Genomic DNA, 15,348 nt, shown 5'->3' on the forward strand with positions numbered 1-15,348 from the left:
GGACAGGCCAGACTATAGAGCGCTACTTCAGTAGGACTTGCAACAGTCACTATTCTTTGGTTTTAACTATAGACCAATCTATAAATTTCGCGCTAAACCAACTAAAACCCATCGCAAAGACTATAGAGCGCTACTTCAGTAGGACTTGCAACTGTGACAATTCTTTGGTTTGTAATAATATAGCTACAAATTACTAGCTAAACCGACCAAAACCCATCGCAAAGATTATATCATTAGGACTTGCAACCCTGACTATTCTTTCGTTTGTAAAAATATAGCTACAAATTACTAGCTAAACCGACCAAAACCCATCGCAAAGATTATATCATTAGGTCTTGCAACCCTGACTATTCTTTGGTTAGTAAAGATTTTATGAATATAATTAATAAGAAATAGTTATTCAACTGCAGGGTCGGCCGATTTAGATCAAGTGATTTTTTTATTTAAATCACACAAGGAATTTCAATGAAGGAATAAAAAATGACAAAAATAGGTTCTTAAAAAATTGAAATACAAAAAATCTGAGCAAACTAAAATATTCAATAAATTTAATTAAGATTTAATTTAATTCAAGATTAGCTTACTGATAAAGTAATATATCTCTTAGACAGGATATTCAATATATTGAATAAAATCCGATTTAAATAAAAAAATCAATTGATTTAATTTTTAATAAAAAAATCAAAAAGTGCCGACCGTTTTTCACTGTATACAATGGTTTGTTTAAAAATAACCTAATTATAAATAAAGTTTTAATATATTAAACCAAAGAAAAACCAAGTTTGCCAGATACGTGATATAGTTCTGTTATCTCTCTTCGCAAACCTCCCGGATTAAAAAAAAAATTGTGAAAGCACGCTTCCTTCAGACCTAAAAGTTGAAAAAGAATTTACATCGCTGCAATTCCGGAACGTGTCTCCTCTGTCGTTATTAAGTTGCGTGCGAAGGGAGATAAGTTTTCACCATATTAAGCGTTATTAACGTTTTGAAAGGAATCTGGGTGCAAGCCGAGGTATTTGGGTCAGCAACGGGGGCTCTGTCGGTGCGTTTCGGAGCTAAAGGCGTTGAATAATAGCGCTGCCCTAAAACGAAGATGCCCGTATATTTACCTTAGGAGAACAGAAATAGGTGGTGCTGGCCACGGGGACTTGGGTCACGAACATAGTCACGCTTCTCATCAGGTAAAACAACGCCATCAGAAAAAACACTCGTCTTAGGATTATGAACCTGGAAATCGGAATCAAATTAACATAAATTAATATTACATAATAATAATAATAATACATATTAGAAAAAAAAATATTTTATAAATCATGAAATAAAATTAACAATCCCAAAATCTGAACGAAAATCAGTTCGAAATTCTCGAAACCAGCACGAAAACTATTTTATAAATCATGAAATAAAATTAACAATCCCAAAATCTGAACGAAAATCAGTTCGAAATTCTCGAAACCAGCACGAAAACTATTTTATAAATCATGAAATAAAATTAACAATCCCAAAATCTGAACGAAAATCAGTTCGAAATTCTCGAAACCAGCACGAAAACTATTTTATAAATCATGAAATAAAATTAACAATCCCAAAATCTGAGCGAAAATCAGTTCGAAATTCTCGAAACCAGCACGAAAAAGATTTTATAAATCATGAAATAAAATTAACAATCCCAAAATCTGAACGAAAATCAGTTCGAAATTCTCGAAACCAGCACGAAAATTATTTTATAAATCATGAAATAAAATTAACAATCCCAAAATCTGAACGAAAATCAGTTCGAAATTCTCGAAACCAGCACGAAAATTATTTTATAAATCATGAAATAAAATTAACAATCCCAAAATCTGAGCGAAAATCCGTTTGAAATTCTCTAAACCAGCACGAAAACTTTACTCAAAATCAGTTTGATTTCTTAAATAATTTTTAATTAAGAAGTAGAAGTTAAGGTGACAATTAGGTTTTTGGCTGTCCCAGGTCTGTTACTCACTTACGCAGTAGAATTTAGTGAGTTTAGCGACTAAAAATTAAGAAAAAGTTACTATATATTGACTGAAAATCTACCAACATTTTTTATTGCGTTTTTTTACTAGTTACACAACCAAAATAGTAACTATATAACCATATTAAAAAAAAATGAATTTTGGTAATGTGCCGGTAAAGTGTCCGTTTGCACTGGCGAAGGAGTTTTTTTTAACGCCCGTACCCTTTTGGTTAGACTCGCTAGATTGTAAGTTTTAGATTTGGTGGTGTAATTTAACTTATCTCCAAAAGTCGATACAAGTTTTGTCCAGTGTAGAAAAAGTACTTCGCCTACTTTTGAGCATTATACGGTCTGTGGTACGGGCGAAAAGAACAGGATATTAACCAGAGTTTCCAGCAGTGATCAGTGAGCGCACGGCTCTCGTGACTCTAATGCTCGGATGGCGATGGTACGCGAGAGGTCCTTTTCTCGATAACCAGGATCGAAGAATAATTTAAATGAATCTTTTTTACGAGGGCTGTTTTTTTGAAACCTTGGAATAGATATCTGGATTCGGATTGAATTTCACGACATACTTGGCATGGCAGGCTGCGGACAGTGTTGCCAGCTACAAATTAGGTTCATCCAGCCAAAAACAAAAATAAAACTAGCCCAAAAAGTTTAATTTAAGATTGTATCTTTAAAAATGCACAAATTTATCGCCCATTTCAATGGTGAAGAAATTTATAAATAAGCCCGAATAAATCCCAACGTTCTTCCCCAAATAATAAATCCCAACGTTCGTCCCCAAAAAAATAAATCCCAACGTTCGTCCCCAAAAAATCCCAACGTTCGCCCCCAAAAAATAAATCCCAACGTTCGCCCCAAAAAAAATTCCAACGTTCGTCCCCCCAATACTAAATCCCAACGTTCGTCCCCCCAATACTAAATCCCAACGTTCGTCCCCCCAATACTAAATCCCAACGTTCGTCCCCCCAATACTAAATCCCAACGTTCGTCCCCCCAATACTAAATCCCAACGTTGTCCCCCCAATACTAAATCCCAACGTTGTCCCCCCAATACTAAATCCCAACGTTGTCCCCCCAATACTAAATCCCAACGTTGTCCCCCCAATACTAAATCGTAATATGAAATTTTTCGAATATTAAAATAAAAATTAAAATTACGATATTAGTATGATCAATATTAATCATAATAATTAAAAAAAATCAAAATAAAAGCCCCCCGCCATGTACTTCTAAAATAAGCCCAATCTGGCTGGAAAACCGCCAAACTGGCAACTCTGGCGAGAGATTCTTTTTCGCGATAGCTCGTACGTGTGGCCTCCAGACTCGCACTCCACTTACAACCACCGAGTACCGCTGCACCCGAATGTTTTTCAACGGGCACTTGTACTTTATTCGATACGCTTTTTAACCATAAATGACCCAACGTGTTACCCCTCTCCACAAAAGTGTTCGCCGCTTCTGTGGAACTTGTTAATAATAATAATAATCAGCTAGGCTAATAGCCAAGGCACCACCTTAGGCCCAAGTCATCAAGCGACTTTTAATGCCTTTAAACAAGTGGCCGGGTTAAATTACATAGGAGGGTGGTGACCAGGGTTGGAAATAAGGCACTAGTCACGGCATTTGACTACTAAAATAAATGCTCTGACTACTAAAATTAATCGAAATCTGGGGGCTCACTAGTCAATTTGACTGGTGGAAAATTGACCTAAATATTCATAAATAATAGCGAATTTGGCGTATCATAAATTGATCATTCATCAATCACATTTTATTTAAAAAAATCATGCCTTGTAACTCAAGACTACTATAATAAATTAAAGGCGTATGTTAACCCCTCTTTGCCAAAAAAGGGTTCAAACATCCTTTTTACTTCCCCCTCTAAACCCCACCTTTGATAGCGACGGGTCAGCTCGCTCTCCGGACCTCACCATGTGGAAGGATTAAGTGCGGCATTGTTAGCGCTGTCAAAATTGTCAGCAGTGACAATGCCCTTGAGAACGCGAAGTCCGAATTACGACGTGACGGGGATAGCGAAGGGAAAAGCAAAAAGATGTTTGAACCCTTTTTCGACACTGGGGGATGAAATTATCTGAAACTAGGCCTTTAAGATAGGAGGCCCACTACTAAAAAAATATCCTTATGTCCCAGCCCTCCATGCCACGTGAGCCAACAGCTCCCTACACCAACTATTACCGTTAACAACCGATTCATCGGAATTATGACAAAGGTCTCGTTGACGGCCAAAGAGTGGTAGATAGTCTTACCTGTGTTTGTGCATGAAAATGAAGAGTAACGACGACCATATGCAGACAATGATGATAATTTCGGAGACGTCCAGAGCCCAGTCAACGGGAGGGAAGAGGTCGAAGAAGATGTCCGGCAACGGAGGATTCTTTGAGCGGTCGGGAACCCGGTCGTGGATGATGGCTAGGCAAGTGAGATTCAAGGTCACGTTGAAGGTGAAGAAGACGACGGCCATAAGCGTCTTCCACTTCTCGGGCGGGAAGCGGGGCTCTTCCTTCTCCGGCGCCGGCGTCTGGATGGACACGACCCCTTCCGAGGAGGAGGTCAACTGGTGATGGTGGTGAAGGTGATGGTGATGGAGGTCGCCGTTCTTCTCGCGCCGACTCAGCCCGTTCGAGTGGTTGTTGTCCGAGTAGATCTCGATGATCTCGGTGTCCCCGTCGCGCTTGTCCCAAACGTTGTCGGTCACGGTCCCGTTGCTCAGCAAGGGCTGCTGTTCGCTGATCTGGTTGGAAGACATGTTGATCAAGTTCCGGACGTCGTTGTCGCTCTTCTTGTTGGAATGATGGAAGTTGCAGTTCTTCTTCACGTCCTCTTCGTTGTAGTTGTCCAGCAAATTGGCCAGCAGTCCATTACGAAGCCGGAACAAGGCTCTTTGACCCTTGATCAGAGCCTGTCGGTATTAAAACAGACAAATGGATTATAATTAGTAAAACTCTCATTAGGTCCTACTTCGTCGAGAAACAGCGCGAAAATTAAACGTTATCGACAGTCCGCGTGGTTACGAATCAAATTTTCCAGACGAACACCCACTAGTCTAAAAAATATATATCAAGGAAATAATTTTTTCTACACGTACACCGGTTTCACAAAAAGATAATTTAAAATTAAACCAGAAGTATATATATATTTCTTAGAGATAAGTATCCATTTTAGTCGTATAAATGGACCACGCACCTTCGCGGTATCCAGGCTATTTTCAATGGGCATAATTTTCAAATCGTCCTTTTACGTTTGCGAATTTTTATAGAAGCAAATGTTGGTAAACGACACGGCACGCTGTACCGTATACCTACGTCTGTTATTTTTGAACGTACTCTTTTACTGAGGTACAGAAAGCTGCCGTTATACGCGTAATCATAAGTATATAATATGGTTCTTAGAGGTAAGTACGCTGCTTAGCTGTCGCGTAGAAGGAGAAAAACAACACAAATAGACCTTGAACATTTTAAGCTTTTAATTTAGCGTAAATTTGATTACAAAGTTTAAACGCTCGAAACATGCATCTTCTTAGACTTCCACTGATTTTTCAAAACACGTTTCGGTAGTAAAATAAACAGCTTATGCTAACCCCAAACAAAGTGAAGGGAAATATTGGTGTTAATATTATATTACACTTTTAAATAATATTATATTATATTACACTTTTAAATAATATTATATTATATTACACTTTTAAATAATATTATATTATATTACACTTTTAAATAATATTATATTATATTAAACTTTTAAATAATATTATATTAAACTTTTAAATATTATTATATTACACTTTTAAATATTATTATATTACACTTTTAAATATTATTATATTACACTTTTAAATAATATTATATTATATTATATTTTTTAATAATATTATATTATATTATACTTTTTAATAATATTATATTACACTTTTAAATATTATTATATTACACTTTTAAATAATATTATATACTATATTACACTTTTAAATAATATTATATACTATATTACACTTTTAAATAATATTATATTACATTACACTTTTAAATAATATTATATTATATTATATTAAACTTGAAAATATGATCATACTATATGAATATAATCAGATGTATAATATAAAATGTAATTTTAAAATTTGAAAGCCTAAATGTATTAAAAGGATACTTCTCTAGTAAGAAATATATGATACACTTTCGATTAAACCCGCTAATGACGCTAAAGTATAATTAGGTTTTTATGTAAAATTGTAATTCAACCCGTAGTTGGCAGGGAAAATTATATATAAAAAATAAAAAGCTTAAAAATATATAAAAAACCTATGACCTTTGAAAGGGTAAATAACATGGTTTGTAGGGCATTTTTCGCCGAATATTTATCCATGATTGCATCATTTATGAATTGTATCGGTTTGATCGTAGGCGGATGTACCCATGGGGGGGGGGGGGTGTCGAAAAGGAGCGAGACAGATCATAAGAAAGCGTTCTATCAGACCGATAAGCTATAAGCAAGATAAAGACGGAAAAAAGGATCGAAGTAAATAGGATACAAATCATTGTCCACGTCTCGCATGTTTTTTCTTCGCAACCAGGAAATATATCTCGGAAATTGGCGAAAAACTGTACGACAAAAAACCGGTATGTTGCAATCAATACGCGGGAGCCTACGGGAACACATCCACGCGCGAAAAAAAAATAAATTAAATGGGTACCAAAGCCGCGAATATTTGGTTTCGATTGAAATAGCGAGAAAATATACGATATTTTACAAAAACCAATAAAATATAAAAAAAGGAATACAATTTATTCCGTCTAGGAAGCTATAAAATTACCTCCAAGTTGGAAATATAATGCTTTTGAGTAATAAATATTCGTTTAATATTTCAATAAACAAGGTTTACCTATCACGAAATACACTTTATATTCCTTTATTTTCTTCGCGAAGAACCTGAACACTGTTGCGTATTAGCTACGAAATAAAACCAGTCAAAAAAGTCGGTCCCCATTTGCATTCAATTTTTTAAAATAGCCAAAATTTTCAATAGGGTAGAAACCGAATACAAGTCCAAATAGTTTTAATATTCGCCCAAATAATAATCTTAATATTAGCCCAAATAATAGTTTTAATATTAGCCCAAATAATAGTTTTAATATTCACCCAAATAATAGTTTTATTATTAGCCCAAATAATAATCTTAATATTAGCCCAAATAATAATCTTAATATTAGTCCAAATAGTTTTAATATTCGCCCAAATAATAACCTTAATATTAGCCCAAATAATAGTTTTAATATTAGCCCAAATAATAGTTTAATATTAGCCCAAATAATAGTTTTAATATTCGCCCAAAGAAATTTTAATATTCGCCCAAAGAAGTTTTAATAGTTGCCCAAATAATAGTTTTAATATTAGCCCAAATAATAATCTTAATATTAGCACAAATAATAATCTTAATATTAGTCCAAATAGTTTTAATATGCGCCCAAATAATAACCTTAATATTAGCCCAAATAATAGTTTTAATATTCGCCCAAATAATAGTTTTAATATTCACCCAAATAATAGTTTTATTATTAGCCTAAATAATAATCTTAATATTAGCACAAATAATAATCTTAATATTAGTCCAAATAGTTTTAATATTCGCCCCAATAATAGTTTTAATATTAGCCCAAATAATAATCTTAATATTCGCCCAAATAATTATTTCCATAGTCGCCCAAATAATTATTTCCATAGTCGCCCAAATAATAATTTTGATATTAGGGCCAAATAATAATCTTAATATTAACCTTAATATTAGCCCAAATAATAATCTTAATATTAGTCCAAATAGTTTTAATATTCGCCCAAATAATAGTTTTAATATTCGCCCAAATAATAGTTTTAATATTCGCCCAAATAATAGTTTTAATATTCGCCCCAATAATAGTTTTAATATTCGCACCAATAACAGTTTTAATATTCGCCCCAATAATAGTTTTAATATTCGCCCCAATAATAGTTTTAATATTAGCCCAAATAATAATCTTAATATTCGCCCAAATAATTATTTCCATAGTCGCCCAAATAATAATTTTGATATTAGGGCCAAATAATAATCTTAATATTAACCTTAATATTAGCCCAAATAATAATCTTAATATTAACCTTAATATTAGCCCAAATAATAATCTTAATATTAACCTTAATATTAGCCCAAATAATAATCTTAATATTAGCCCAAATAATAATCTTAATATTCGCCCAAATAATAGTTTTAATATTGGCCCAAATAATAATTTCCATAGTCGCCCAAATAATAATTTTAATATTAGGCCAAATAATAATCTTAATATTAGCTCAAATAATAATCATAATATTAACCTTAATATTAGCCCAAATAATAATCTTAATATTCGCCCAAATAATTATTTCCATAGTCGCCCAAATAATAATCTTAATATTCGCCCAAATAATAGTTTTAATATTCGCCCAAATAATTATTTCCATAGTCGCCCAAATAATAATTTTGATATTAGGGCCAAATAATAATCTTAATATTAACCTTAATATTAGCCCAAATAATAATCTTAATATTCGCCCAAATAATAGTTTTAATATTGGTCCAAATAATAATTTCCATAGTCGCCCAAATAATAATTTCCATAGTCGCCCAAATAATAATTTTAATATTAGGCCAAATAATAATCTCAATATTAGCTCAAATAATAATCTTAATATTAGCCCAAATAATAATCTCTATATTAGCTCAAATAATAATCTTAATATTAGCCCAAATAATAATCTCATTATTAGCTCAAATAATAATCTTAATAATAATCTTAATATTAGCCCAAATAATAATCTCATTATTAGCTCAAATAATAATCTTAATATTAGCCCAAATAATAATCTCATTATTAGCTCAAATAATAATCTTAATAATAATCTTAATATTAGCCCAAATAATAATCTCATTATTAGCTCAAATAATAATCTTAATATTAGCCCAAATAATAATCTCATTATTAGCTCAAATAATAATCTTAATAATAATCTTAATAATAATCTTAATATTAGCCCAAATAATAATCTTAATAATAATAATAATAATCTCAAGAATGCATAAATAAATAAATACATTCTTGATATTCAAAAATTACGAAATAACTTAAAAATATTATTAAATATTTGGCAAAAAAGCGTTGAGTCATTTTACGAGATAGTAACGTAAACTGGGTTATTGTTTATTAAAAAATCACGGAATAACTTAAACGTTTTATCACATAAATTAACGCGGTATTGTATTATAATTATTTGCAACAATGGTGAGAATCCCAGTACCTTTATCCGTTAACTCTACGGTAAAGTGAACATAAACAATACCTACCAAATGATCGAAAACTACATTGAAGTCCGTAGTCATGGCAAAAAAAACAATACGAGGTATCCCAGAAAACTCGAATAATCTTAACGCGAAATTAAGTTGAAAACGCGCGTCATAGTTTTATCTACCAAGAATTTTTTTATCCTCCCGACTGTCCTTGAAATTGCCAAATGGTCGGATTTCTATCTTCGTTTTAGTGAACGGGAAAATTTCGCGAATCTCAGCTACTCGCGAAAATTCTCCGCGTTTTCAAATTTCTCGAAAAGGTGGAAACGATACGCCGACTCTGAGAGGTCCGGACTGCTGGTTTCGTTCGAGGTAACTTGGAAGTATTTTGAAGGAAGTCAAAAATGCAAACCGACATCTGGGTAGTTCAAGCCCCAGCGGGCATCCCAGCGAAAAGAACGACGTAAACCTGTCAGGGGATGCTGGCGATGTTAACCCCCTTTAAGGGTACCGACGTACTGGGGGGGGGGGTTGGAAAAATGTTTCGATTCAAAAGGACAAGTAAAGGTAGGGGGGAGACGTTTCTACCCCTATCGGGGGATGGATAAAAAGGAGGTTTGAGAAAGAAGGGAATTTCCAAACTGGAATCGACGACGTTGCGCCCTAAAAGTGGATAGTGGCTTCCCGTTATCCGTTACGTTTTATTCTGACTATTTCGTTTAATACTACATCAGCCACTACCGTGGCTTCAGCCCGCTGACGGGATACGTTTGACTCCGGTATAGAGAGTCAGGTTAACTTGAACGCGGTCGGTAAGGCGGAGTAGGAGGAAGTAGTTTCCGCGATACCCGATACTTCCGTTGTAAGGAAATTCCAAAACAGAAGCGCTCTGTTGTAGAGAAGTTAACCTTGGATGTTTTTAAAATAATCATTAATTAATATACGTCTACACAGGTTTCGTACAAAATTTCCGGAATTAAATTCCCTGACTAATTTGCCAAATTTTCCCTGACCATTTTTGTAGAATAAATGAATGGTTTGAGGTAAAATCTTTAAAAATATTTATTATGTATATTTATTACATCTTTCAAAAATGTATTTGACTGATTTTTTTTGGGGTCATTTTAAAATTCCCTTACTTTTTTGGACCATTTTCAAATTCCTTGACTTTTCCCTGACTATTCCAGGTTTTCCAGGTCGGGTACGAACCCTGCTACATTAATTAAAATTTCTTCGTTTTAAACGCGAAGTGACAGGCGTACGCAAGATTTATTTGTAAGTTTCCGAGGAAACCGAGACTGTAATCTCGGTCGACGGTTAATTAAAGGAACAATAGTACACAAACTTTACCCCGTTTCCTCGTCTTAAGCTAAAGCGTCAGTTGAGATTCCCGAGTCGATGAAGTAAGAGAAATGACGGTTCATTTATAGGATTTGAAACCGTCACTAAGCGATGACGTAGCGAGCCAGCCTGATTCAGACCTTCAATTTTCGACCGAAACCCCATGACGAAGACAATTTTTTTCTTCTTCTAAGATATCTAGACGTCCTTGGCGTCCCCTTAACGTCCCAAGAAGAGTACTAGGGGAAAGCGTGGCGAACTGGCTATGAAATCGCGATATACGGCTTGGGAAAAAGCACATAATCCCCTTAATTAACAAATAGCATCATCATCAGGAAAAAAATCGTTGCGTTCTGTGGATTGTAATTTCGCGTCGTGCCTTTCTGGATAGCAGGGCCATTAACCGATCACGTTCCCACCCCCGTTTTGTCATAAACCCCACGCGCGCAAACCGACGAATGCTCCACTTTGGGACAAAAACCTGAAAAGTCGCTTTGAATAGCGGTTCTCATTTTTTATTTACCGAATACTCCTTTTCGAAATTCTTTTGATGATTTCAAAAATAAATAAATAAAATTAAATCCACCCTTTTTCCCCAAAAGTAAGTTAAATAGAATTTATTAATACTCGATAAAAATTCATTTTCGTCTAGGTAAACAAGACCTTGAAAAAGTATTGATATAGTTCTACCAAGAATTTATTTACTTATCATCCGCGGTGGACCGCGGGTATAACGCTGTACGCTTTTCGGATTTCCGGTTTTGACGTCACGCCGTGACGGACGATATTTTACAAAATTCAAAACAAGCGTTTAGCAGGGCCCCCAGAGGTCCTATAATTCCTATAAAATCCTATATTTTCAAAAAGTCCTATAACATCCTATATTTTTAGCAAAATCCCCAAAAAGTCCTATAACATCCTATATTTTTAGCAAAATCCCCAAAAAGTCCTATAAAATCCTATATTTTTAGCAAAATCCCCAAAAAGTCCTATAAAATCCTATAATTTTGATATTTTGCCCATTTCAAATTCAACCACTCAGTTAAATTGCTAGATTTAGCTATAGGATAAATTCCTATACAAAGTTATTCTAGTCTATACTTTTGTAATTGTTAACATGGTATATATATTTTTGTGATAAAATGGTTAAATAGTTTATATTTTTTTAAGTGAAAATCAAAGATTTATTTCTCGAAATATGGATTTGGTTTTTAAATGCATAAAGTTAGTAAATTAAATAGCATATATAGTCCTATAAAATCCTATAATTTTGTAAAAATAGTCTTATAAAGTCCTATATTTTAAGAAATATAATCCTATTTTTCCTATAAAAAAATTGAAGATTTGAGTGTGGGCCCTGGTTTAGCAACGGTCTTAACGAAAATAATTTTTCGAATATTTCGTTGGGCGTTACTGAACCCAAAACATTCTAGGTATAGTGTTAATATTATTTTGTCTGCTGGAAATGTACGCATTAATCCCGTACGAACAGGTGTTTTTTTTAATTCGGTATAATAAATGTAACGCCATCACACGTACAATCAAACTCTGGGGGAGTTAGCGTGGGATGCAAAATGTACGATTGGATTATATTTATTTAGTTGTTCAAAGGCATAATTAAATAAATTTGACATCGACAAATATACGGATAAATTAAGCGTTAGACCAGGGTCGCAGTGTTCTAAAAATACCACTTTTTTGTGGTAAATATAGTAAATCAAGAAAATCATTAAAAAAAGGAATATATCAACTGTATAAGATCATATTCTCTATTTTCAGGTATTTCGTAAATACCGATATTTTCCGTCCGTGTTCAACCATTCCATAAATTATGATAATTTGTTGAAACAAAAGTTAGAATGAAAATAAAGTAATTTTAAAAAGTTAATTAATTAAATTGTTTTTACGTATCATATAGTAACATTTTAAAATTCTTTCTAGTATTTTAAAAATAAATTCTATTAAAGTTGACGTATTTATAATAATAATAATCAGCTAGGCTAATACCCAAGGCATCGCCTTAGGCCTAAGTCATCAAGCGACTTTTTAAAGCCATTAATTCAAGTGGCCGGTAGGAGGGTGGTGGCCAGCCCTTCATGCCACGCGAGCCAACAGCTCTCTACACTAACTAGCATTATACCTATACTCAGGAAATCTGCTAACACGGTCCCGCGTTAGACGTTCCGCCTACGCGTTTTATAGCCCGGACTTAACCTCGTTTTTCTTGTAAATTTATTTCGCTCGAATATTATAATAACAGACGCGTTTATAGTCAACACCGAAAATTGCGCCATTGGCCATTACAAGATGAAATACCGAACCAACACGTTCGTAAACTGAAATTTAATAATGCTTTAGTAATATATAACCTGGACTAAAATAAAGGAAATAGGGGTATAATGATTTGGGGTAATAACTACCTTATTTAAAAGTGGCGTCTGGATTTTTTACGAAGTAACTGATGACGTATAGAAAATAATATTTGGTCGCAAACAACCACCCGCCTTTTACCGGTTCTAAAACTCTCTATACATTGCGTGTTTCGTAATTAATAAAATAAAAATGAAACACCACTACCTGTTACACCTCTCGCCCCAACCGTGTGGGAAAGCCAACTTTTATTAGAATTCGCTAAACCGTGCAATGGCTAACAAGTCGGGTAAGACCCCCAAGTAACTATACCGATAACGCGTTTAGTAGCTCTACCGATAAGGCCTTACGGCTATATCGCTATATATATAGCTACTAAGCCTTGGTCATTTCTCTTATTGCGGTTTTTTAACGTAGAAATTTTAAATACACCACCATTAAAGAAGGATATTTGCGATAAAGCTTCCTAAGTGTCAAAAATTATAAGTTTAAAACTTTAAATATAAAGCTTTACGGCTAAAACGTTATATTTATTAAGCCTTGGTCATTTCTCTTATTGCCGTTTTTTAACATAGAAATTTGTACATAGACCACCATTATATAAAGCAGCGTTCAGACTATGTGAAACTATTACGTTAGTATCGGTCGGGTCGTTTCGGTTATGTTGGTCGCGTCGGTTCGTTCATTTCACTGTTCAGAAAGGAACCAACCTTGCACGGAGATTAACATAAAAAGTGATTGTTCATCCAATCAGAGCTCAGTAATAACGGCGGAAAAATTGAAATAATTTTTATCCACCTCTGATTGGTTATAGTATTTCGATGGTTCTAAAGGTCGCCACTACCTAGAGTCAGCGCTGATGAGGCATAAGGCTATATGCCTGCTATGAACTTTTTGAGCGGAACGAAATGAAAAAATGTAAACGACACGCGCGAAAATTTAAAGTCTGAACGGTGTAAGAAATCGAAAGAACCGACACGGTCGTCGCAAACGTAATATTTTCACATAGTCTGTACGCAGCTTTAGGTTATTCTCAATAAGCTTATTAAGTGTCAAAAATAAATGTTTAAATATAAAGCTTTACGGCTAAAACGCTATATATAATAGAGTTTATTAAGCCTTTGTCATCGGTTTTAAAACTTTTAATAATGAAAACGTTTAGGAAGTCATTGGTTTGGTTCCCTACTACTGTGACGTTTTTGCTTCCCCCCTCTCGAGACGGGGAAAAACTAGACCATAGTGGTAAAAAATACTCTACCTCAATTATTCTGTGTAGTGAAAACATGTGAAAATCCTTGGGAATTGCCAAACTGGGTTAACGTTATGGATTATTTATTCTCGCGCTGTTTCAACATTGACAATTTTATTTTCGGACGAATGTTGATTCAGTATTGGCGCGTTCATTAATCTCGCCTATTTCGTTCTGATAAAGGCGCGTTTCTACTTGAGTGTGCGGACTAAACACGCTAGGCTTCATCAGAAGTACATAATCACTTAGATAGATATAAGTATTTCATTATTACTGCAAAAGGAAAATTGGTATTTTTCAAAAACTATTTCGTATTTTTAAACTATAAATAAATAAATAAATAAATGTCAACCCCTTGGTTGGGGTAGGCCTTAAAAAAAAACAAAAAAAACAATAAATAAATAAATAAATTAAATAAATAAATAAATAAATAAATAAATAAATAAATAAATAAATAAATAAATAAATAAATAAATACGAATACGAAATGTAATTTTTACACTCTAACGCGATCAGGGTGACCACAGAATATTTTTAATTCCTTTAAAGGAATTATAGGAAATTTATCAGTGAAATATAGGAAAATATATAGGAAGAAAATTGGGTAAAAAAGGAAGAAATAGGAGTAAATTAATTATACAATAAGAGAAAACAATTGTCAAAATTATTTGAAGGGGGAATAACATTAAAATAAAGTTGATAACCGATAGAAATAGTCGAACACGATCGGCGAATAGTGTTGGAAATAAACATCTTTAAAAACTAGGACAATATGAAGACTGCTAAGGGTAAAATATCAACTATTTTAATTTCTTTAGCCGTTTGAGTTAAAATATAGGGTATTATAGGAAATTTAATGAAATTATAGGAGAAAAAAGGAAAGACGTTAAATTATAGGAAAAGATAGCTTTTAAATTTTACATCGTGCACCGCAGACCACCTACCCCACGAGGGACACGTATATCGCTGGTAGTAAGTTAAATTTTTTCATGTCTCGAATGTGATGCGCCATCTCACGGAAAGTGTAATAAAAAAGGCGCGTAACTTTTGATACATCTTTTTCCCCCGAGGTTGACGCGAGTCCCT

General features: G+C 33.7%; 1 protein-coding gene across 5 annotated transcripts in view; it reads right to left on the reverse strand.

The window, feature by feature from the left end:
* Positions 1-15,348, reverse strand: part of LOC149927154 (phosphatidylcholine:ceramide cholinephosphotransferase 2-like) — a 44,347-nt gene that overhangs the window by 5,684 nt on the left and 23,315 nt on the right. For 2 of the 5 annotated variants that reach the window (XM_090158408.1, XM_090158410.1), the window contains exons 2-3: positions 4,258-4,910; positions 1,110-1,227 (exon numbers count right to left, since the gene is read on the reverse strand). In XM_090158408.1, the coding sequence (XP_090014534.1) occupies positions 1,110-1,227; positions 4,258-4,910 (771 nt within the window). Of the gene's footprint in view, positions 1-1,109; positions 1,228-4,257; positions 4,911-4,969; positions 5,067-5,194; positions 5,320-6,313; positions 6,386-15,348 lie in introns of those variants that run through there. The other 3 variants (XM_090158407.1, XM_090158409.1, XM_090158411.1) reach the window with 3 other exon arrangements.

The sequence above is a fragment of the Leiobunum rupestre genome, chromosome 9 (genome assembly GCF_980474605.1).
Source record: "Leiobunum rupestre chromosome 9, qqLeiRupe1.1.hap1, whole genome shotgun sequence".
Taxonomy (NCBI): domain Eukaryota; kingdom Metazoa; phylum Arthropoda; class Arachnida; order Opiliones; family Sclerosomatidae; genus Leiobunum; species Leiobunum rupestre.